Raw genomic sequence first — 25,730 nt, 5'->3', positions numbered from 1 at the left:
ATTCATGGATGCCAGCATGATTCTTCTAATGAAGTTCTGGGGGCTGAGATTCCTTTGAACTGTCAGCTCTGGAAGTCTTGTGTTCTTCTTGTTGGCATGTACAGGTACTTAATAATATCTGCTTTACAATGAATGGCTAGATTAGAATGTTGGTGGAGGAATAAGTAGAAGGGGGAGGATTGAGAGACTTAAGAAGAAATATCTAACAGGATTTGATGACAGTGGAGAGGAACGAGGTAGAGGCAGTTTCAGAGTTTCTGTTCTTGGAAGAATGTTGGTGTCACTGACATAAAAGGCAGGGTTTGGCCTATATTTCCCCACCTTATCTTCAGGGACAATACCACACCTCAGCTAGGATGCTGTGCAGGTGATGATCCAAGATCAGCTTGATTCATTTTCTGAGCCACTAGAGGAGATTCTGTCAGATCGAGAGCCCCCAGGGGCCCATCTCTGGGCCTTCCTTTGCACTGGATTTCTCCAGATTTCCAGACGGTCAGATCCTCAGGTCCTTCAAGTATTTCCTCAAATCTCACCTCTCAGCAACCACCTCTTCCTTCTCCAGCATTACTGATCTCCGGCGTATCACTTTCTATATACTATACATACACTATATAATTTATTTGGTTTGTTAGCTGTTATCTATCCCTATTAAAATATAGTCTCCAAAAGAGCAAGGAATTAAAGAAATATAATTTGCTTTCCATTGGTTCCCAAGTACCCAGAGGAGTTCCCAGCCTTGACCTTAGAAGGAGGCTGATTACATTTGCCAACTGACTGAATGAGTGAGTAATTGAATTGTGTAGGCAACAGGGAGCGATGGGCCTGAAGGAATCAGGGTTCAGGGATTGCATAGCCCCACACATGCCCCCAGAGCTGACAAAGGCCTTCACATCAAGATTTAAAAGAACACAGGACCAGCCACACAGAACTCTATTGCAAGCTGGATTCTGTCTGTGGGGCTCCAGGTTTTGACCCCATCTCCAAATAAAGCTCAAGATAAACCAGGTATGCCTCTGACCTTCCAGCTCTTTCTTTGGAAACCACTGTCTCCCCACCAATATGGCAGAGCCTGCTGATCTAAAACATATGCTGGGTTGAACTGGTTCCCACAGTCAGAACAAAGCTATGTACAACCCCTTCTCCAAATATTTGTTTGCTGCCCCATAGCTACGAGTTGACAGTTGCTAGACATGGACCAGGTTACCAAACCAAGTTGTTGTAATCACCTTCTCTGGAAATTCTCTAGAAGAGCAATATGTTTTCTCTCTAGCCAGGGAAATTCCCTTGATGCCAAGGCATTGGGGTGAATTTACTCGATTGCTTTCTTCTTCCATTTATAACAGTGTAGAAAAGAATCCTCAGGTCAGCAGGTCAAGTCCCAGGGGCCTTCTGGGTAGTGTGACCCTGGCGGCCTTGATCCTGAGATGTTGTAGATGGAGGTGGGGTTGTAGGGTGGAATGGTCCCACTCTTGGGTAAGCATGAAGATAAGGCATTTCCATATAAAATTGGGAAAATAAGAATAGCTCCCCAACAAATCAGATGTAAATGCATGTCACAATTCTTCCAGTTCCTGGTGATAGGTTACTGTTTTAGAGATGGAGACACCGAACCTTTGTGACCAAAAGGCCTCAAATAGAATGTGGAAGAAACTCTTCAGAAGGGATTCATAAAATAGATTGAAGGGAGTGTTTGCTTTGCTTCTACTAAAATCTTACTGCTATCATGATTCTTAGGAACATTTGAGTCTATCCACTTTTTTTGATCACTATCCCTTTGCCTATCATTTATATATAATATGTGCTTACATGACACAGAGAATATACTATAATCTATATAATAAAAGCCTAAGTTAAGGTGGAATAACCAGAACGACTTGTCACCATTGGTATGCACTGACTACCAGGGGGTACACACTCAATACAGGAGCTGCCCCCTGGTGGTCAGTGCACTTCCACAGAGGGAGCGCTACTCAGCTAGAAGCCTGGCTCATGGCTGGCAAACACAGCAGCAGAGGCAGGAGCCTCTTTTGCCTCCTTGGCAGCGCTAAGGAGCAGTGAGCTGAGCAGTAAGGAGCGAGCAGGTGGGCAGTAAGGAGTGAGGGTTCCTGGATTGTGAGAGGGATGTCTGACTACTGGCCTGGGGATTGGGCCTAAGCTAGCAGGCAGACATCCCCCAAGAGGTCCCAGACTGCGAGAGGGTGCAGGACGGGCTGAGAGACCCCCCAGCCCCCCAGTTTATGAATTTTTGTGCACTGGGCCTCTAGTTTATACATAAAAATGATTCAATTGAACAATCAATGAGGAATTGAGAGGGTTTTCCATCCTTTACATTTATTTCTTATACTAGTAGCCTTGTGCATGAATCCATGCACCAGTAGCTCTCTGTGGGGCTTGACTGCTCTATGCCTGCTGTCCAGATGCTCTCCGCAGCCCAGAGGTTCATCTGCAGCAGGGTGCGGAACACTTGCCTCATCGAAGGTTAACAAGGCAAGAATTTCTCCCCACACACACCCCCGGCTGCTCTGTGCTCTCTGCCCAGAGGCCCTCCAAGGCCGGGATGGAACACTTGCCTCGTCATGGTGGTGACAAAGCAAGCATTCCACCAGACCTCTCACATTGTCCACTCTCAGTGGCTGCCCCCCTGTGACTGGGGGACTCTGGGGCTGAGAGGAATGGGTGTCGCCATCTTGTGACTATGGGTGCCACCATCTTTGTGATGGAGTGATGGTTAATTTGCATATTACCCTTTCGTTAGATACAATTTACTGGTTCCAAAGCACTTTCAAACCAATTGACTCCTTTGATCCTCCCTTGGGAAATATCTTTCCTCTCAGGGAATTGAGGCTCAGAAAGGTAATGAGATTAGTGGCAGGATTAAACTGACTCACAAGTGGTAGAGTTGCAACCAGAAGGTGGCTTTCTGACACAATCTTCTAGGTTCATTTCTACTTCAAAGCTGCCTTATGGTATTGAGTTTATTGAGTCTTCCGTGTTTTCTCACCTATTTCCTCCTTTGACTAGCTGTAGGCCTGTGAGAGATGGTTTTGCCAAGTTCAGACTGGCAGTGTCTAGGCACAGAGGCCAGTGGGGCCACAAGGCAGGTAGAAGTTAGGGCTGGCCTATTGATTTATTGATTTATGTCTTACAAATTCAAAGGAGATTTGAGACAGCTAATTTATTCTAATAATGGCTGATATTTTTCATACACCAAATGCCAGATGTTGGACTAATCACCCCTTATTTTGCTGCATTTTCATAACATCATGAGGAGATATAGGCACAAGTAATAGCTTTGTGCAGCCAAGGAAACTGTTTCTCTGGCTTCCCAAAGTCTTATGACTGGTAAGTGGCAGAGACAAGCCTTAGATTCAGATTGCACCCAGTACCATTAATTTTAACCACTATCCAGTGATTTTCAGGCCCAGATATAAGGATGGACATGCCAGACAGAGGAAGCCATGCCTATAAATGCTATGGAGATGTGGCCCAGCAAGGCCAGAGGGGGATTAGAATGGCTGGAATTGTGTAACCTTTCCTCAGTCACACATAGTCAGAGTGGCAGAGCTAGGCTTTGAAACCAGGCATTTGAAACCAGGTTGTCATGAGGCCATGCTGCTGGACAGGGAATTGGGTTTGGTCCTCATGCTCTTGTAAGTCTAGATCAATCAGTGTCATAAAGCAGAGGGCATTCACTTGGCGTGGTGGGGCAAAGGTATTGCCAGAGGTCACTAGTAAATGTTCTCCCCTAGTGCACATGCCCTCTCCACAGCGTGAGTCTCTTGGGCATTAGGAAAATCTCTGATGACACAGGTGGACAATATGGTGCAATAGAAAGAACACAGGTTCAGAGTTTGAATTCTGGTTCTGCCATCTACTGGCTGTGTGACAAGTGCATTACTTGCTCCCTCTTCCCTCCCCAGTCCTCCACTTATATTTTAAGAAATGGAAATATTAAATATATCTTCAGAGGACTTTGTAAGGATTAAATATGATAATGTATGTAAAGCACCTGGCACATAGTAGGTGCTCAATTCATGGTAGCATTACTTGACAAATTGAATGCTTTTTTGTTGTTAAAAATCTATAATGTGTTTAGCTCCTATATGAGGAACATGGTATATACTAGTAAGAATTTGAATCCTAGGTTACAAGTCTGCCATTCCAAAACAGGCAAAAAGAATTATGCATTTTAAACAGAGATAGATTCTTTTGGGTTGGCTTTTTGGGGATTTAAAAGGTTTGTCAGGTTTGAAGTTACTGGGAAATGGTAAATGTTAATGATTATGGTCACTCATGTTTTTTTCAAAAAAGAAAACCATAGAAACAAAAATAAAAATTAGAGTTAATAAATCTATTATTCTACAACTTATAAAAATTACACAATGAAGTGAAAAATCTCCTATATCCTCCAACTGCCATTTCTGCTCTCAGAGGCAATTACCATTAACAATTTGTTGTGTAAACTTTTTTTTTTAATTGTTTTTTACCTTATTGTATCGAAATGGATATCTTTCCATCTCATTTTTTTATGGCTCAACTTTTAAACCTATATTTAACAGCATGAGGTATAGTTTATACACCATAAAATCTACCTATATTAAATGTATAATTCAGTGATTTAATTAAATGTACAGAGTTGTGCGGTCATCATGCTAATCCAATTTTAGAAACTTTCTGTTACTCTAAAAAGTTCCTTATTTCTTTTTTGCGATTACTGGTAGTTCTCACCGCATAGATAGATAACTTCTTATCTACCGTCTATATTTATAGTTACTCATTTTAGACATCTATCTATATAAAACCCTAATATACAAATAGACCTAACGGTGGAATGACTGGCAGAATGACCAATCACTATGACATGCACTGACCACCAGGGGCAGATGCTCAATGCAGGAGGTGCCCCAGGACATAGGCCCTGACTCGCAGTGGTGGCAGGGGACTGGGCCAGCAAGTGGGCATTGCCAGGCCAGCCATGGTGGGTGTGAGATGGAGCCCCGATCACCTCACCAGTCACCCCACAGATCGGTCCTGATTGCCAGCGAGGCCTAGGGACCCTACTCATGCACTGGGCCTCTAGTTTTATATAAATGAATTCATAGAAAATGCATTATTTCGTGTCTGACTTTTTTCACTTAGCATGTTTTTAAGGTTCATTCATGTTGATGCATATATGAGTAGTTAGTCCTTTTTTCTTGCTATGTACTAGTTCATTGAATAGATATACCATAACTCATTTGGTTAAACCATGATAGATATTTGAATTGTTTCTAATTTTGAGTTATTATGAGTAATTCTGCTATGAATATGCACATACAAGTCTTTGTGTTGGTATATGCTTTCTTTTTCTTGGATAGATATCTAGGTGTGAAATTGTTGATTTGTATAGTAAATTATATTTAAAAACTGTCAACTTTTTTTTTCTTTTCAAAGTGGTTGTATCTTATATTTCCATCAGTAGTGTATGAGGGTGCCACTTTCTCTATCACCTGAGCCAAACCAGCTGAGGCTGAGTTCGTTTTGCTTTTAAAGAAATCTTTGTCTAATTCATGGTCACAAAAGATTTTCTCCTATGTTTTCTTCTACAAGTTTTATAGTTTTCATTCTTATACTTCGGAATATGATACATGTTGAGTTAATTTTTGTATATGGTATAAGCTAAGTCTTTTTCCCCTTCATATCATACTAGAGGCCTGATGCATAAAATCATGCTCGGGCGGGGAGTGGGGGTGTCCCTCAGCCTGGCCTGTGCCCTCTTGCAATCCGGGACCATTCGGGTGGGGTCTCTAGGCCTGGCTGACGATCAGAGTCTATCAGGGCTTTCCTGAGTGTGTTTTTTTTTTCTTTTTTCTTTTTCTGCATCTCTTGAGATGATCATTTGATTTTTATTTGTGCTTTATCCTGTTAATATGTGTAATACATTAATTTATTTATGGATGTTAAACTACTCTTGCATTCCTGGGGTAACTATATGATCTTGGTGAATAATGCTGTTTAACATATTGCAGGATTCATTTCTTAATATTTTGCTAAGGATTTTTTTATAGCTATTTTCCTGACAATTTTTGATCTATAGTGTCCTTTTTCTTATGTCTTTATTTTGGGGGGAGGCTTGAATATCAGGGTAATACTGGCCATGTAAAATGTGTTGGAAAATGTTCTCTCTTTTACTATGTACTGAAAAAGTTTGTGTAGGAAAAATATTGGTTTTTCCTTCAAATTTTTATGTGTGTAATTTCTCAGTGAAGCCATCTGGTATTAGATTTGTTGTTTTTTTAAAGTTTTTTTGGGTGATAATGTTATTAAAACAATTTTGATTTTTTAAGAATAAATACATTTCAACTTGTTTTGCAGCTTTGGTAAATTTTTATAGCCCCCTAGATAGATCTTGTTGTTTTTATATATGCTTTTATTAATTTCTAGAGAGAGAGCAAGGGAGAGGGATAGAGAGATAGACACATTATTGATTGGCTGCCTCCTGCACTTCCCCTTCTGGAAACTGAGCATGCAACTCAGGCATGTGCCCTGACTGGGAATTGAATCCATGATCTGGTTCATGGGTCAATGCTCAAACATTGAACCACACTATCCAGGCACAAATGGTTGTTTTTGATGATTTTTACCCCTCAGTTTTATCCTTTCATTTTGTTAAGATGATTTGCTGACTTATTCATTCCACCACACCCAGAACTTGCTTCTCTAAATCTTTTTAATTGTTGTAGAATATTTCATTTTACAGATGTACCATAGTCTATTTAATGTAAAAGTTTTTCTACTTATTAAATATATTCTTATGCAGTGCTGCAGTTAACCTTTATATATAGGTGACTTTCTTTGCTTAGGCTAATAATTTGCTAAGATACATTCCTAGAAGTGGCAGTGCTGGACCAAAAGTAATGCATGTCTTACATTTTAAAACATACTATGAAATTATTTTTCAAAATTTATACTACATTAGAAGGTCCACTTCTCCATATCTGGCCCCTAAGATATTATGCTATTAATCTTTTACATTTTGCCATATGGGAAAAGCAAAGAGTGGTATATTTTAATTTGGTATGTTTTACATTTTATTGAATTGGAATGGAGTTGGGATTCTTTCTATATGCTTTTTAACTATTTTTTTATATTTTATGAAGTGATGCATCATGCCCTTTGGTTAATTTCCAGATAGATTGGTTGTCTTTCTCTTATTTATTTATAAATCCTACTGTTGAACTTTTATTTATTTTACGTTGTAAATATTTTTTCTATTCTATAATTCACTTTCTTCTAGTCATAATTTCTTTTCATTTTTTAAAAAGCCTTGCATTGTAATTTATATTCTTGTTTTCTTTTAAAACAGAAAGTTGTACAAGGGATCGATTTAAACCAAATCCGAGGGCTTGGGTTTGATGCCACGTGTTCTCTGGTTGTTTTGGATAAGCAGTTTCGACCTTTACCAGTAAACCATGAAGGTAGGACCATTCCTCTCCCTCTCCCTGGTGGTGGGAGACATGCTGGGGCAGACTTGGCTGATCAATCCAAAGGGCCCAGGTGGGACATGAGGGCACAGGTCTCTTACCAATGAAAGTGAGACTTAGAGGAGAAGCATAGATGCTGGTAACCATGTCTTAGAGGATAAAAGCTTGACTAGCATTTGGTCATAGTAGGGTGGCATCAGGAGTCTGGATTCTGGAGAGACTTGGGTCCATAAAGCACAAGAGCCACCGTAGAGAGCTTGAGGGGAGGACATAGACTCATTATTAGCTCAGAGTGGGTAGTCTTGAAACAGACAAGTGGTCTGGGTGTTTTTTTTTTGGAAGAGAGTACCAGTGTCTAGTTGTTTTGCATATGCAGCTCCTATACAACACTCATTTGAGTGGGTGAGCCAAGTCCATTTAAAGCACACATGTCAAACACAAGGCCCGCGGGCCAAATCTGGCCCGCCAGGCCTTGCAATGTGGCCCGCACTGCGCTGTCATTACTGCACTCCGCTGCGTTCCATCACAATGACGCGCGGTGACATAGGAGGCTTGTGATCTCGCTGGCCACCTCGCCGGCTGCTGTACTTGCTATCTATTACGCATGCGCATAGATAACAAGTCACGCGAGATTCAGGAGGCTTGACCTATAGTCCGGCATCCAATGTGGTTGTGCGGGTGGCAGAGCAGAGGAGAGAGTGAGTGTGCGGGCATAAAAAATACACAGCAGAAGCTGCCAGTTCCTGGCATAAAGTGCAGGCATAAAAATCGCAACAGAATCTGCTATCTGTACCCAGCCAGGCATTTATTGACTGACTTTTTTTTTCTCCACTCCATCTGCCAAATCAAGCTATCCCTGTGCAGTTTTCAACTTTTTCCTTCTAACGCAGATTTCCAATAAACTACATCTTTTACTGCCAATATTGATCCCAAAATGTCCAGGAAAAGAAAAGTTGACGGTGAAGGCAGACAATTTAATGACAAATGGGAAAATGAATACATGTTTGTGCTTAGAGAGGGCAAACCAGTGTGTATATTGTGTTATGAGACAGTGTCGGTGATGAAAGAGTACAATATACGTCGTCATTTTGACACCAAACATAATGTTAAGTATGGCAAATATACTTTGGAAGAAAAGCATAAAATTGTTAAAGAACTAAAAGGCAAACTACAATCACAGCAGCAAATGTTTACAAAGGCTACAGCGAAAAATGATGCTGCAGTGAAAGCAAGCTTTATAGTGGCTGAAGAAATTGCCCGTACTTCAAGGTGTTTTTCAGAGGGTGCCTTTTTGAAGCAATGCATGCTAAAAGTGTGTGAGCAAGTATGCCCAGACCAGATACAGAGTTTTCAAAATGTCAGTTTGTCAAGAAACACCATTGCAGATAGAGTTCAAGAACTCTCAGGAAATCTATCATCACAGCTGGCCGAACAGGCATGCAGTTATCTCGCTTTTTCACTTGCTGTCGATGAAAGCACAGACAACACTGATACAGCGCAGCTGTCCATCTTTATACGTGCTACGAAGACCGACCTCTCTGTCACTGAGGAACTTTTGGATGTAGCTGCCATGCATGGGACGACGACTGGTGGAGATATATTTGAGGCTGTGGAGAAATCTATAAATAATTTTAAATTACCCTGGGAAAAGTTGGTGGGGCTAACTACCGATGGCGCACCTTCAATGTGCGGAGAAAAGAAAGGCTTGGTTGGACTAATGAAGGAAAGAATGCAAAAAAGTCACTGCCACACACCCTTGATTACTTATCATTGCATTATCCACCAAGAGGCTATGTGTGGAAAAGTTCTGGACATGAATGACATAATGACCACAGTCATTAAAACTATTAACTTTATACGGGCACGTGGCCTGAATCATTGCCAGTTCCAGCAGTTTTTACAGGAGGTGGGTGCAGAGCATGGAGACGTGCCATACCACACAGAAGTAAGATGGCTGAGCAAGAGCGCAGTCCTCAAAAGATTTTTTGAGCTCAGAGAACAAATTGCTCTTTTCATGGAAAGTAAAGGAAAGCCCTTGCCTGAACTGTCGGATCCCGCCTGGCTATGTGATTTTGCTATGATGTGTGACATATGCGAGCATCTCGCCCAACTGAATCTGAAGCTGCAGGGACGCAAACAAGTCATCACGAAGATGTCTGACATGATCACAGCATTCCAGCGTAAACTTCAACTATGGAAGTCCCAACTGGAACAGGACAATCTTGCCCACTTTCCCGTTTGTTTGAGTATCTCAACCACTATTTCTGGTACTTTTCCTTGCAGTTGGCTGGCTACCAAAGTTAGCCGTTTACTAAGTGAATTTGAGCAGCGCTTCTCTGACTTTAGAACACAGCACTCAGGCTTTGACATCTTTGCCAATCCTTTTACAGTTGATGTCAACAATGTGCCCCATCACCTTCAGATGGAGATAATCGAGCTTCAGTCTGACAGTGGCCTGAAATCAAGGTTTCAGGATGTTGAAATTGAGGACTTCTACCCTCTACTGCCCTCTGACTCAATGCCAGAGCTCCGACTTCATGCTGCCCATATTCTATCCATGTTCGGGAGCACCTATCTTTGTGAACAGATGTTTTCAATAATGAATCTGAACAAAATAAGCACAGATCACGCATTACCGATGACAACCTCCATGCTGTTTTGCGGGTTGCTACAACCCAAGAAATAAAACCGAACATTGACTCATTGATCCGGGGAAAACGGTGTCAGACATCTAGCCAGAAAACAAAACAATGAGCATTTTAGGTACATTCCAATATTACTGTTTTGCTTGATACCAATATTACTGTTTTGCTTGATAGCATGTGAGTTGGTTAACAGCACTGTTAAGGAAAAGATTGTTCCACTCATTTTAAATTCACATTTCTGGTTAACATTGTCAGTTTATGACTGTTCAGTAAACCATTTGGCCCGTGATTTAGGCTGGATTTTAGATTTTGGCCCCTTCTCTGATTGAGTTCGACACCCCTAATTTAAAGGAACTAGAACAAGGCAGACAGGATCACATATAACACAGAAACAGGGAATAGATGGCCTCTGTTTTCAATAGCCAGACCAAAGGACATTCACGTTTAATAAGGCTATTCTAATGAGATTGTGACTCAACAAATGTGAAGTGTCACTTGGGTTTTCCCTCAGAAAATTTTCACAAGGAGTGAGGATGTGTCCCCTTTGGGGAATTTCTGTCAATAGCCGTAGCCTGAGTTTGAAACTCCGAAGTCTACACTGGTCAGGTAGGTAATGCATAATGATAAACTTCAACTGATACTTTTTTTTTAATCTTCACCTGAGGATATGATTTTATTGATTTCAGAGAGAGGAAGGGAGAGTGAGAAACACTGATGTGAGAAACATCAATCGGTTGATACCCACATGGGCCGTGACTAGGGATTGAACCTGTAACCTAGGTATGTGCCCTGACTGGGAATGGAATCTGCAGCCTTTTGGTGTATGAGATGAATCTCCAGCAAAATACTTAACTTTTTAATGAGCAGAGATCATTTGGGAGTGGTGGAAATTATGATGCACCTGAAAGTTCATTAAAGGAATGTGGCTGTAGGTGTTATCACAGTCAGTTGTTGCCACGGTAGCCATTACAGACATGTTTTGGGTTGGATTATGTTTAAGAACCTTAGTAGTGGATACTGCTGTAGCAGTGTCTTTCTGCACTGGTGGCTGTGGATACTGGGGTACACTGGGACACCTGGGGATTGGAGCCAGGCAGAGCCTGGATCTTAGCTATAGCACAGGAGTAATGATGACCTTTTCTAACTCACTCTCTTATCTCTTTCTCCTCTCTCTCTTCTCCCCCCCCCTCTCCTTCACACACACACACACACACACACACACACACACACACACACACACTTCTTCTTGCTATACTTATTAGCACCTACTTTGTGCCAAGCCCTATTATTAAGTGCTGCTGGGGCTTCAAAGATGACTATGGACTGTCCTTGTTCTTTTACTGGCTCAGTTGCATTTGTCTGGAAGCAGAGACCAAAGGATGGGGCTGAACCAGCAGACCTCAGCTCAGCAGCAGCAGGCACTCGCCAATTTTGAGATCTGTCCAGCCATGCTGGGAGGCTGTCAGCACTTCCCTTAATGGCTTTAAGTCCCAGTCGCCTATTAGGGATGCTGTAGGGGAGTTCTTATTTGGGGTGAGGTGTTAGGTGTTAAAAGTTCCAAGGGCCTTAGCTGGTTTGGCTCAGTGGTCGGAGTGTTGGCCCATAGACTGATGGGTCCTGGGTTTGATTCTGGTCAAGGGCACATACTTTGATTGCAGCTGGATCCCTGATCTGGGTGTGTGCGTGAGGCAATCAATCAATATGTCTCTCTCACATTGATGTTTCTCTCTCTATGTCTCTTCCCTTCCCTTCCACTCTCTCTAAAAATCAATGGGAAAAATATATCCTACAACAACAACAACAACAAAAGTTCTAAGAACACTTACCTTCTAACCTTCCAAAAACACATGCTGTTTTTAAAACTCTGGCTGTATATTCATGAGCTTAAGCCCCCAAATTTGTATTCAGTTGGCTTAATGTGAGGGTAGGCCATCAGCATATTTGAAGCTCCCTCAATGGTTCCAGTATTGCAGAATCACTGGGCACAGATGAAGGGACAGTTAAAACAGCAGGAACAAAAACAGTAAAGTGGCAGATGAGAGTTTCTTATCAGATCTGCTTAGATACCTGCCCTTTCTGGATGTTATCATTTCTTTCATTGTAGGCATAATTGTCTCCTGTTAACAGACCTTCTGTTAAAAAAAAGGTAGCTGGGTTGCGCCTCTAATTATAAGTGTTGAAAAAATTATATTTCACCTAAAGGTTAAGATGTGCCCATTCATCAAATGCATCCAGCTGCAGGTGCCCCTCACAGTTTCCTGCCTTTCAACAGGTTCTATTAAGAGTAGATTATCCTATGTGAGAAAATGGTATTAGATTTTTAAAGGTAGCTTTAAAGATTCTTTAACGATTGCTGCTACCTACATGACAGTGACCGACTCTTTTTTTTTTTTTTTTTAATACATTTTTATTGATTCCAGACAATGGGAGAGGGAGAAAGAGATAGAAACATCAATGATGAGAGAGAATCATTGATCAGCTGCCTCCCGCACACACTATATTGGGGAATCAAGCCTGAAATCTGGGCATATACCTGGCAGGGAATTGAACCGTGACCTTCTGGTTCTATAGGTCAATGCTTTACCACTGAGCCTTGCCGCTGAACTGTGGTGACCAATTCTTGATTGGTTAACTGGAGTAATTGTTAAGAGCAGAGAGTGGAGTCAGGAAATTAACCATCATCATTAAAATCAAACCTACAGCTCTAACTGGTTTGGTTCAGTGGATAGAGCGTTGGCCTGGAGGCTGAAGGATCCTGGGTTCGATTCTGGTCAAGGGCACATGCCTTGGTTGTGAGCTTGATTCCCAATAGGGAACATGCAGGAGGCATCCAATCAATGATTCTCTCTCATTGATGTTTCTAATTCTCTATCCTTCTCCCTTCCTCTCTGAAGTCAATAAAAATATATATTAAAAAAAAATCAAACCTATAAAGTGGGCAAAACTGTTAGACGTTAGATGTCAACCACAAACAAAACAAAACAATAACAAAAACCCACCAAAAAAATCCCCCAAACCAAACATATTCAGTACAATAGTTTAGGAATAAAAATGGTTGCTATCTGATGAAACAGTCTCATTGTTAGGCCATTTTTGTTTTATCTTTCTTCTTTTGAAGACTAGAACAGCCCCTGGGATGGACAGTGGTACTCTGACTGCTGGCTTCCTGGGTTAGACAGTGGCACATTGGTGCCTGCTTCCTCCCTCTGTGGCCCATCAAACTCAAGGCATAACTGTGTTTGGGACATCCCAGCTGTAAGAGCTCTTGGGAAGGAAGGTAACCAAGGGACCAGGAAAAGGACTTACTTCGTAGGCTACTCTGCAATGGACACCTAATACTTAGAGGTATTTGCTGGTTCATAGTCATTTTCTCCCCTCAAGTATGCCTGGAACATAAGGTGTTCACAATATTAATTGATTGCATACATGGATAAATAATCTGCCCTTAGGTAAACTGGCTACAGGCATACGCGGGAGCTCTTGCAGGTTTGGTTGCTGACCATTGCAACAAAGTGACTATGGCAATGAAGCGAGTCCCATGAATTTCCCAGTGTGTAAGAAAAGTTATGTTTATCTATGCTGTAGTCTGCTAAGTGTGCACTCGCATGATATAAAAAAAACCCACAATGCCCATCCCTTAGTAAAAAAAAACACTTTGTTGCTTAAAATTGCTAACTGTCATCTGAGGCTTCAGTGAATTTTAATCTTTTTGCTGGTGAGGATCTTATCTTTAATTTGTAAACACGCAAAGTGTAGTAAAATGGGGCATACCTGATATAACCCAAAGGCTGCTCGTCCATACTGCCCCTGGTTCTCTTAAAATATGATAGCTTCTGGGTCTGAGCTCAGTGTGTGTAGTGCCTCCTTTCTTACTCCTTCACCTGGTGAACCAACTAAGTTAAAGCTTTATTGCCTCTTGGGAGCTCTCTGTGCAACCTCAGGCTCAGTTAACCTAGTGTCCGCTCTGCTCCTCCTCCTCTGTTTCGCACGTCTGCCACTTCTGTCCTGGCAGTCAGCACATCACATGCTTCCTAAGGCAGGGTCTGTGGCCCCTTCTTCTTGCATCTCAGCACTGTGCGTGGCAATAGTAGCTGCTCAATAAAAGACTTAATTAATTTCTCATGGAGTTTTTATTTGTTGTTTTTTTCAAGAACTGAAAAACTATTAACTTGCCAGGTTTTTAAAAAATATATATTTTTATTGATTTTTTACAGAGAGGAAGAGAGAGGGATAGAGAGCTAGAAACATCGATGAGAGAGAATCACTGATCAGCTGCCTCTTGCACACCCCCTACTGGAGATGTGCCCGCAACCAAGGTACATACCCTTGACCGGAATCAAACCCAGGACCATTCAGACCGTAGGCAGACGCTCTATCCACTGAGCCAAACCGGTTTCAGATAACTTGCCAGTTTTTACCTAAAAGTAAAAGTTAATAATCATAATAAATACAATACAGTATTGAGCCTGTGCAGTTCTCATTGTGTCATTCTGACTGCATGTTGAGAGCCTTTCATGTAAAGACAGTGCTAGCTGATTGCTTCTTTTGAGGAAAATATGTTTTTATTGATTTTATAGAGAGAGAGGAAGGGAAAGGGAAGAAACATTGATTGGATGCCTTCTGCATGCCTCCTACTGGGGATCTGGCTCGCAGTCCCAGCATGTACCCTGACTGGGAATAGAACAGGCGGCTTCTTGGTGCAGGGAATGAGGAGGCCCAACCAGTTGAGCCACACTGTCCAGGGCTGGTTGGTTCTTTATAGTTGAAAGTTCAGCAACAGGTGTTTTTGTCTTCCAGCAGCACCAGATACATCCTATACAATATTTAAGCGATACTGATATTGCTTCTTAAATATCATACCATCACACACACACACACACACACACACACACACACGTGCATGTCTGTGTGTGTGTGTGCCCACACTTCCACATTCTGATTTGATGACAGGTCTGGAATGGAATCTGGACATCCATATCTCTAAAGCTATCTAGGGATTCCAATGTGCAGCCAGAACTGAGAACCAGACCTTGTACAGTAGAATCATTTTGCTGTTAAAAACAAATCTGAGGCATGCCTCGGAAGGTCTTATGTACTTTCTCTTTCTTTGGAAGTATTAGTGGTTTTTGAGGAGCTTTTGTGGTGCCTCAAATCTCTCCATGCAGGCAGCCCAGTGACTGAGCCCTGGCCTCCTTTTGATGATTATGACCTAATTTACATATTTTTTAGGTTGTCTTTTTGTTTTTGTAAGTTTTAAAAATTCTTTTTTAAACATATGGAAAATAAATAACAGCCTCCTGTGTGCCCACTACTAAGAATAAACAGATGGAATGTTGCCATATTTGCCTCAAATCTGTTTTTGTTTGAAAAGGAAGAACTCGAAGCTCCAACCGTGCCTTCTCCCTCTCACACCCTTTGCCCAGCAGGTGACTATCCTGCTATGACTGATGTTCACAAACATGTTTCTGTGCTTTGACAACGTATGTACATACCCAAAACAACAAACAATATACATTATGTTTAAAAATATCCCAGCTGGTATCATTACGATTGTTGATATGTGGAACTCAAGTTTACCCATTTTACCAATTTATTTATCCCTTCTCTGCACAGATGATCTGTTCTCAAAGTACACTTCATGCTTTTCCCAGCTGTGAGATAGTAGGCATGTGCTCAACTTCAGAGTCAGGTCATCTTGGAAAGCGACCGAGATCAGGGGATTGTTTTGAGACTTAAATGAAATTTTTTTTTTGGTAAAATGTTTAGCTCAGGGCTTAAGTCACACACACACACACACACACACACACACACACACTCACACACCAAGCTTTTTAAATATTTGCTATTAGCAAAGTTACATATGTAGTTGCTACAGTTACTTTGCCATTAAATAAAATCATGTGTGAAAGTGCCTGGCTTACTTACTATTGGGTAACCGTTTATCTTTCCTTCTTATAGTTTCCCAGGCATAGTCACTGCTGTTCTCTGCATTTTGCCTTCTGAGGAAGTAGAGGGCTGTCAAGAGTACTGAGTGGCTTGCCCATCAGTAATGCTGAATTACTAGGTGGGGGAAGGGAGAAGGGGACGGACAGCTCCTCTGAGGTGCAAGACAGTGAATGTAGCATGTGAGGGGATATGCTCCTTTCCCAGTTGGGTTTAAATTCTATTCCTCATGACTTACTTCTTCTGAGTGTGTGACAGGTGCTTGCTGTATTCTTTATGTACATTATTAATCCCTAAATGCTATTAGGTATTGCTACCCCCATTTTATGGATGAAAATGCTGAGGCCAAGAAAAGTTTAATACGTTTCTCAGTACATCACTACTTATCACTGAGGAAGCATTTGTCGTTAGGTCTGCATGACTCCAAAACTTGTGTGCTTCCCATTCCACCCAATAAACCGAGTGAGGGAAACAACTTATTTTTAAAAACTATTTTAATTAAAGTGACTAGAAGTTGGAATATAAGCAGACCAGAGCCATTGAATAGCTGTGTTCTACTAAGTATATTATGCCATCGAAATACTTGTCCACATTTAAAGGAGACAGATCTTAAACAGCCAAAGTATTGTTTGGGGCTTATTTCTCCCGCTGTTTTTCTGAATATATACCCAGAAAAGATTTTCCAGAACAAAAGGGATAAGAAAGGAAAGGAAGAAACTGAGAGAGAATGATGCTGGTAGAATTTGTTGTGGGAGCTTGTCTGTTTTTAGTGTAGATGGTTAACTCTGGGTGCTTTAGTCAAAGAACACATCTCATGAAGGGAAAGCCAAGGCTGGGCAGTGTTCTATTCGGCCTGGCAGTGATCCTTTCACTTGTTCCTTGTGGATGGGGGAAATTATAAAAGTGGTATAGCCCTTTGCCCTGGGGAATCCATAATAGCCCTTGACTTAGAAGGATGCTAATGTGTCTTCATCGCTCTGTTTCTGCTAGGGGATTCCCATCGGAACATCATCATGTGGCTGGACCACCGAGCCGTCAGTCAGGTTCACAGGATCAACAACACCAAACACAGCGTCTTGCAGTACGTTGGGGGCGTGATGTCCGTGGAAATGCAGGCCCCAAAGCTTCTGTGGCTAAAAGAGGTGAGTGCATGGAGTGGAGGGGATACTAATACAGTGGACTCTTGAACAATGAATGGTGCTGACACCCTACGAAAGCCTATAACTTTCAAGTCTCCCAAAACTAATGGGCTTTTATATATGCAAATACTGGAACAAATACTAAACAGTTGATTGTCACATATATTGTATGTATCGTATACCGTATTTTTACAGTAAAGAAAGCTATAATAGATAAAAGAAAATGTTATTAAGGAGATTATAAGGAAGAGAACATAACTTACGGTACTGTAGGTGTTTATTGAAAAAAATCCACCCATGCAGTTCAGACCTGTGTTGTTCAAAGGTAATAGTAGAGGATTCCATTCACTATGGATTTGTCTATACCAGGCACCCTGCCACAGTCCATTATGTTTGATTTTCCCCAGCAACTCCCTGAGGAAGGTTGACCCCATTTTATTGATTACTTTGCAGTTAAGTGACTCTTGTTTTTCTGTGTTTAACTCATGGAAGGCACTGTGATAAGTGTTTAACCCAGATGATCTCTTTGGATCCTGACAGCAATCCTGAAGAAGGGTTTATTTTATTTTATTGGTGTGTGTTTTGTAAAGAAGAGAACTAAAGCTCACAGAGATTAATCAACTCACCCAAGTGACAGAGCCAGGATTTGAACCTAATAATGGCTGACTCTGAAATTGATCCTCTGAATATCCAGTACCCATTTGAAGTTCAGAGAGGTTAATTACCATTCCAATTAGAAAGTGGCAGAGCTGGGATTTAAGTCCAGGTCTTCTGACCAGAATCTTCTTTCTCTATGCACGCTTAGCCCCAACTGCTTATTCTGGCCTTGGTGGCATTTTCGGGTATTCCTTTCTCATCTCACCTGCATTTGAGTTTTCATGTCCTTGAGTAAGATGGTGATCTCTGGTCGAAGCACTTGCAGGTGGTTCCCGTTTCCAGAGGTCAGGATCCTTTATGAAGTGTAGAGAGTGGTGATGTCAGCTTAATGGTTCCCTTTAGAGATGGATGTGTGAGAAAGTTCAAGTCCTCTGGGAACCTCTGGACTAGAAAACCCCTAGGTGGTCTGCTGGAGAGAGAATCCATCCAAGAAGTAAGACCTGGCGTGATTTATTCAGTGGCTCTGAGGTGTCAGATGGGCTGCATCTTCAATTACTCAAAATATACATGGGGAAGGGGGGAGTTTAAGGTGCTGAGAAGGTGTCCCTGGACTGCCACCATGGGGCAGAAGGGAGATAAGCAAACAGGACATCAATCATCCATGTATGCCTGGCCAGCATGGTGCAGTGATTGAGTGTCCACGTATAAACCAAGAAGTGTCAGTTTGATCACTGGTCAAGGGCATATGCCCGGGTTGCAGGCTCGATCCCCAATGTGGGGCAGCTGATCAATACTTCTCCCTTCCTCTCCCTTCCTCTCTGAAATCAATTAAAAGAAGAAGAAGAAAAAGTAAAAAGAAAATTTGAGTAGGCTTGGCTTATTACCTATTTTATATATTTAACTGTTTTGTGAGTTTTAATTTCTAGAAAGGCTTTTATAGTTGCTGCAGTTCAAAAGCTACAGAGTGTCTTAGGCACTGGGGCTTTCAGGACTCTGATTTTTCTTGACTAACATCACATTGTGTAATTTTGGGTGGAACGATTCTCATCCCAGACATCACTTTTTCCGTTTATATAAAGTTTGAAAACCTGATCCAAACATATGCTGAAATACAAATCAGAATCTAGAACCATGCTTCACTGCCCCACACTCTGTATTCTGTAGCATTAGCTCATGCTCTCCTAGCAGGCTGTGCCTGGTAGAGTGTATGGGCCACAGAGGCTGAGAGGGAAGGTTAAATGCCTTTCCCAAACAGATGGTAGAGCCAGAATTTCAACCCATGTCTACTGGGCTCCAAACCTTAGTCATCAACTCCTGTCTCATGGTACTAACCCATTTCCCCGAAAATAAGACAGTGTCTTATATTAATTTTTGTTCCCAAAGATGCACTAGATCTTATTTTCAGGAGATGTCTTATTTTTCCATGTGCTAGGTCTTATTTTCGGAGAATGTCTTATTTTCGAGGAAACACGGTAAAACCCTCTGTAAAGGGTGCCACTTAGGGTAGGACCAGGAATGAGAGCAGTGGCGTCCTTCACACCAGCCCAAACATGGTGCAGGAGAACAAACGAGGTGGATATAACACCCTTCTTGGCCACAGGTAAGGAAGAGGGGTAAGGAATTAAGTGAGGAGGACCAGGCAGGTGGTCATTGGTGCACCATAAGGGCCTTATTGAGCCCCTACTTCGTGGCCAGCTCTGGGGTGTATACCAAGGAGATCTACATATATATTCAGTATGAGTTTCTCAGGATACTTTAGAGCACTTGAGATCAAAATGCTCTAAATAAAGCCCATAGAAAATAAAGTTTTAGATTGCATAGCTCTGACCATCACCTTCTAAGACCATCCATCCATCCATTCCTCCCTCCACCTAACCAATACCATTTCAGAATGTAATGAGTAAGAATCTAAATATTGCTCCAACCTGTATTTAATTACCTGAAGGTTTTTAAATCCATTTGGGAAAAAAAAATTAAATTTATTGTTAATTTTTGGTAAGCATGCACAGGAATCCTTGCTGAGAGTCCCTTTGGTATTGCAATCTGAAAACCAGAGCTATTTCTAAAATCACTTTTAGCATCTCCTTAAAGCCTGACCTGGTTGCTTTATAGCACTTCTCAAACTGTAATGTGTAAATGAATTAGTTGGAGAGCTTGTTAGCTTAAGATTGGTAGCCCTGTGAAGGGCAGGGAAAATGTGCATTTCTAACTTGCTTCCTGGTGTTGCTGATGTGCTCTTGCAGGCTTAGGAAATAATTTTCAATGCTAAGGGCTCTGCCCTGGCATCCTGAAAAGCGTCTATTTGCAGAGAATCAATAAACAGGTTTTTATATATATTGATTTCAGAGAGGAAGGGAAGGGGGGGGGAGGGAGGGCGGGAGGGAGGGAGGGAGGGAGAGAGAGAGAGAGAGAGAGAGAGAGAGAGAGAGAGAGAGAGAGAGAGAGAGAAAGAAATACGAAAGATGAGATAGAATCATTGATTGGCTGCCTCCTGAACACCCCCCACTGGAGATTGAGGCTGCAACCCGGGCATGTACCCTGACCTGGAATTGAACCAAAACCTCGTGGTTCATAGGTTGATGCTCAACTACTGAGCCACGCCGGCAGGGCCAGTAAACAGTTTTTAGTGGGTTATGGGAGACTGAGACACAGAAAGCTAGATAGATTCTATAGAGCTGTTCCACTGCACATTCATGTCAGAGCATGAGACTGTGATAGGTTTATGGGGCTGTCATTTGTTCACTCTTTATTCATTCCTTAATTTGCCAAATTTAAAAAAGGTCCTGCTATAATCCAGTAATCTGATAGGCATTGGGGGTATGAGCACAAAGATGACTCAATGGTTCCCTTGGGACTTATCCTAAGAGCATTGGGGACAATGGAGGGGCAGTACTAGAATAAGGAGGGAGTGGGTGGAGGAAGAGACAGGGAAACCTAAGTGCAGGCACACAGGACTATGCCAAGTGCTTTATGAGAAAATAATTTGCTTCCTGGAAGAGTTGAGATGAGCCTCAAGACATGACCCTCAAGAGTGGAGGTTTTGCTTAATAGAGAAGACAGGGAAGACATTCTAGAGAGACTTATAGTTATTTTATGGTAAGGGACATAGGTCCCAGGACCTGAGCCTGAGTGGAGCAGGAAATGAGGCCAGGGCTCAGTTTGTTAAAGACTTATTTGGTGATAGAGATTGGTTGGTTGATGGTTTTTAGCCAAGGGAGGGAGTACTCTTGATCCCTTTGGCAGGGTGGAGGAGACTGGATTAGGTGTGAGATACTGTGTTGGGGAGTAAAAACTTGTTTTCTTCCCTTATAATAGCACTTTGTTACGTTTTCTGTGCTCTTAGGATAAGTTCCAGAATTTGTAACATGCGCCAGAAGATGCTATGTAATGTCCCTTTGCCCCTTTTCTGTGCTTACTGTGTGGCCCTCACCTTGCTTACTCTAGGCCTTGCGCAGGGATGCCCTCAGGGTGCCTCAAACACACCCAGCTCTTCTAAGTCATTCTTGACTTGGGCATGGCCCACGGGCCACATCTGGCCTGCTGCCTGTTTTTGAGTGTCCTGGGAGCTAAGAATGGCCTTTATGTTTTCAAATGGTTGAAACAGAATCAAAGGAAGAGTGATATTTTGTGACGTGTGAAAATTAGATGAAATTAAATGTGAGTGGCCATAGTATGGTTTTACTGGAACACAGCCACCTCATTCATCTATGCGGTGTCTAAGGCTGACCGAGACGAGTAGTTGGGCCAGGGACTGTATGGTCTGCAAAGCTAAGAATATTTATTCTCTGGACCATTAGAGAAAAAGTTTACTGACCTCTGGTTTTGATGATGTGATGCTGTGCCTTCTGTCCCTGAATCTTCTTCCCTCTACTCACCACTGCCTGTAACTCATCATTTAGGTCTCAGCTTTATTGTCACCTCCTTACAAAAGCCTTGACCCTCACATAAATCAGAAGTATCCTGTCTTTGCATTCTTCATCTTACTCTATTGTGGCTCTCATAAATTGTAATCATATGTCAGATTGTATGATGATCTGTATAATGCCTGCCCCTCCAACCACTGTAATTCACAGCAGGATGGAGACCTTATCCATTTTGTTCTTTGCTGTGTCCCTACCCCTAATCAAATACCTGGAACTTAACAGGCACTCAGCATATATTTTATGAAGAGGGTGACCCACTGTGGGTCTGTTGCAATACTCCAGATGATAATGCGATCTGAATTAGGCACTGAGGGATGCAGAGGAGATAGTTTCTATAACTCTTTGGGGGATAATATCAGGAGGACATTGAGACTGGCTGTGAGGGGTGAATTAGGTGGACGAGTCAGAGCTGAACACTCACTTCAGTGTTGCTGTCATTCATGTGCTCCTTGTCCCAGTCTGAAATCAGATGTTAGTGGGAGTTGGACAGAACTAGGAGTGCAGACTTCCCGGAAGGCAGAAGTGATGTACTGAGACCACCAGAGTTCTTGGGCCAAGTAACTCAAGCTCTAGTGCTGCAATATGGAATCTTAATCCTGCCCTTTATACTTAAAGTCGCTGTGCTTCAGGTTGATGTATGTCTCCTTTATAAGAATTGTCAGATAAAAAGGAAAATGCCATTTGAATTTTTCATAACCCCCAGCCATTTTGGGGGTTTTCCATTTGATCTCAATGCATCTGACTCTCATCTTAATGAAGGCCAAATGTAAATTAAATTCTGTCAGGTGGAGCAGCTGGAGTCTCCTATCTTTATAAACACGAAACATTGCAGGGATAACAAGGTGCAGACTGAGGAAGGTCAAGAAAGTTAACAGGCTGATGCCAGTCCTGACAGCTCAGTGTTAATGGAAGATAATTAACTGGCTTGTAGAGGCTGCATGGAGACATTCCAATGGTCTTTTAATGCATTTCCTCATTTTGCCACTGTCAGCAGAGCAGAAAGCTAAACATTTTATAGTTTGAGATTTTCATTGTTTATTCCAAAGGTCTGGAACCAACTGGCTGGAATGTCAGAGGAGTTTGTTGATGGGTTTTGAAATACATCTGTCCCTCCCACCTCCCCAGTCTGTGCCTCTAACATGCTGGGAAAACGAGTAAAGGGTCTTCTGATTCATTCTAATGTGCCTTTTCCTAAATATCAGGTCTAGTAATAATTAATGTCGTTTTTAAACATTCGTTTAAAATCTTGCTTGGAGTTGACTTGTATTGACATAACCTTCAAACACGTGGTATCTACAGAACGTGTGAAGTGCAATTAACAAGTTTTGCTTGAAAAAGTTTGTGTTTGGTTTGGTTTTTGTTGCAAAACTAGGGCTAAGAAGATGACGGATGAAGAGCATATTCGGCACTGCATGCTTTACGAGTTTCAATTAGGAAGAAAAGCAAGTGAGGCTGCAAAAAAACATCTGTAGTGCTCTTGGTCAAGATGCAGTTAGCGCCAGAAAATACCAGCGTTGGTTTGAGAAATTTTGCGAGGGAAATTTTTCGCTAGATGACAAGAGTGGTCGAGGCCGTGTGTCCAATTTTGATCAAGAAGCTCTTCAAGCTCTTTTGGTGCAAAATCCTCAAATTACCCAACAAGAGCTTGCGACAACTTTAAATTGTTCACAAAAAACAATTTCCAATCAATTGCGTGCACTTGGCAAAGTCCAAAAGTTTGGAAAATGGGTTCCTCCTGAGTTGACCGACAACAACCGTAATCAAAGAGTCACAATTTGCAGTTCCCTCCTCTCTCATCAAAACCGTTTGCCGTTTTTAGAGCAAATTGTTACTGGAGATGAACAATGGGTGCTGTATGTTAATTTGAAAAGGCGGCCTCAATGGTTGGACAAAAATGAGGCTCCGCAGCCCACGCCAAAACCTGACTTGCATGCGAAAAAAGTGATGTGTGTTTGGTGGAATTTTAAAGGAATTCTTCATTATGAACTTTTACCATCTAACCAAACCATTACAAGTGCAGTGTATAGTGCCCAATTGGAAAGGTTAGCCCAAGCTTTAAGAGAAAAAGAACCCAACCCGCGCTGATTAATTGGAAGGGCGTAATTCTTCACCACGATAACGCACGACTGCATACTGCAAGAATCACTGCTGAAAAACTGCGCCAGTTGGAATGGGAAGTTCTCCCTCAACCTGCATATTCTCCTGATATTGCCCCTTCCGATTACCATTTGTTTCGTTCTTTGCAAAACTTTCTTCTTGGAAAAAAATTTAATAATGAAGAATGCCTCAAAAATGCATTGACCGAATTTTTTTCATCAAAATCACAAGAATTTTACAACAGAGGGATTAAAATGCTTCCTGAGCATTGGGCACAAGTAGTAGAAAACAACGGCAACTATATTGTTGATCAAATTTTGTTGTATTGTTTAAATAAATTCGATTTTAAAAAGTATTAGAAAACGACATTAATTATTACTAGACCTAATATGTAGTTTCTGTGGAGGAACCTGGGAGCTTGGATGCCGGAGAAGTGGTTTGATAACTTCTACTCTCTATGGAAGGTGTTGGTTGAGTGCTTTGCATTAAGAACTATTGAAAAGAAAACTGTTAGAGGTCAGGAAAGCCTGGTTCCTGTCCCTTCTGTAAAATCAGAGGCTTGCCTCAGCTCATTGTTAGAGCCTTGTCTGGCCTTATTCTTTCATTCTTTCTAATGCTATAGTAACATGTATTCTCTTATCATAGGTTTCTTCTAATCTTGATACTCTATGAAAGATCTATATATGTTTTTTTTCTTTGATATATACCGATTTTGTTTTGTTTTAATGGCAGTATGATAGAAGCTATAATCTTTTCCTGTTATTATTCTGGCTTTAAATTCCATGTATAGCTTAATATGACTCACCTACATTTATCAGAGCTAATACAAGATGATGAGAAACTTTGGGAAATACAACATGGTTTAGTCATAAAAAATAAAAAATTAATTAAAAAAAAGAAAAGAAAAAAGGACAAGATCAGAAGCCAAACACACTTGAATTTGAATATTGCTGCACCATTTACAATTTATGGACCTCAGACAAGCTAAGTCAAGTTCTTTGTGTCTCAGTGTACTTTGCTGTAAATGAGGATACTCTCAGCATTGTGGAATTATTGTAATTTAGGGAGATGTTATGCTGTACATATTCATACAGTAGCTTAATTTTCACTTCCATTGTGTTTAAAAATGTATTTGTTTGTTTTTCTGTACTGATGGGCATATAGCAACATCCTATCACCAAAGGAGAGAATTTTAAACACCAGAATATCTTATTTCATGGAGCTGGTTGTAATGAGTGGTATGTTTTTCCTGTTTGACTAATAGCTAAGGAAAGTTTCTGAAACCATCGTCGGTTGTCAGAGATAATCATAGAAAATAGACAGAAGAAGAGAACAGAACATAGTTTCAGAGTCATTCATTTGTTTGAATCATGCACATCCTATGTATAATACCTACACCAGAGATAGCCAGCATTGAACTGCAGAGCTGAAGAATTTACTGAGTACTTTCTGCTTGTTTGCTCTAAGTCATCATTGCCTCCAGCCTCAGAATGATTTTCTTTCACAAGGATTACTTTATTTATTCTTTACACCCATCTCCTAGGGTATATATTATCTCATTTTACAGATGAGGAAACTGAAGCTCAAAAAATTTGCATGACATACTCATAGTTTTGTATCATGTAAGTAGACCCACATCAAGAGCCATACCCCAGCTCTGCCCCATCCCCCTCACATGGGGGCCTGTGCAGTTAGTTCACTGTGGGAATCCAGAATTGGTCTCTGTCTTCAAGAAATTACAGTCTGATTGGAGAGGAAAGCTGTAAATCAACTAATGAATAAGAGCCCAATGAGGAAATAGATGAAAACAGTAGCTGAAGTATATATAATGCTTATTATATATCTAGCACCCTTCTAAGTATTTTATCCATGTTAACTCATCGAATCCTCACAACCACCCTGTGAAGTAAGTAACATCATTTT

The 25,730-nt window shown here is 41.4% G+C and overlaps 1 protein-coding gene across 6 annotated transcripts in view; it reads left to right on the top strand.

Moving 5' to 3' along the window:
- Nucleotides 1-25,730, top strand: part of FGGY (FGGY carbohydrate kinase domain containing) — a 398,623-nt gene that overhangs the window by 29,827 nt on the left and 343,066 nt on the right. For all 6 annotated transcript variants that reach the window (XM_036446820.2, XM_036446819.2, XM_045584552.1 and 3 more), the window contains exons 3-4: nucleotides 7,346-7,457; nucleotides 17,042-17,193. In XM_036446820.2, coding sequence (XP_036302713.1) covers nucleotides 7,346-7,457; nucleotides 17,042-17,193 — 264 coding nt within the window. The remainder of the gene's footprint in view (nucleotides 1-7,345; nucleotides 7,458-17,041; nucleotides 17,194-25,730) is intronic.

This window comes from Pipistrellus kuhlii, unplaced genomic scaffold (assembly GCF_014108245.1).
Source record: "Pipistrellus kuhlii isolate mPipKuh1 unplaced genomic scaffold, mPipKuh1.p scaffold_m20_p_2, whole genome shotgun sequence".
NCBI lineage: Eukaryota > Metazoa > Chordata > Mammalia > Chiroptera > Vespertilionidae > Pipistrellus > Pipistrellus kuhlii.
The sequence above is the reverse complement of the archived record's forward strand: the minus strand, read 5'-3'. Positions and strand labels throughout refer to the sequence as shown.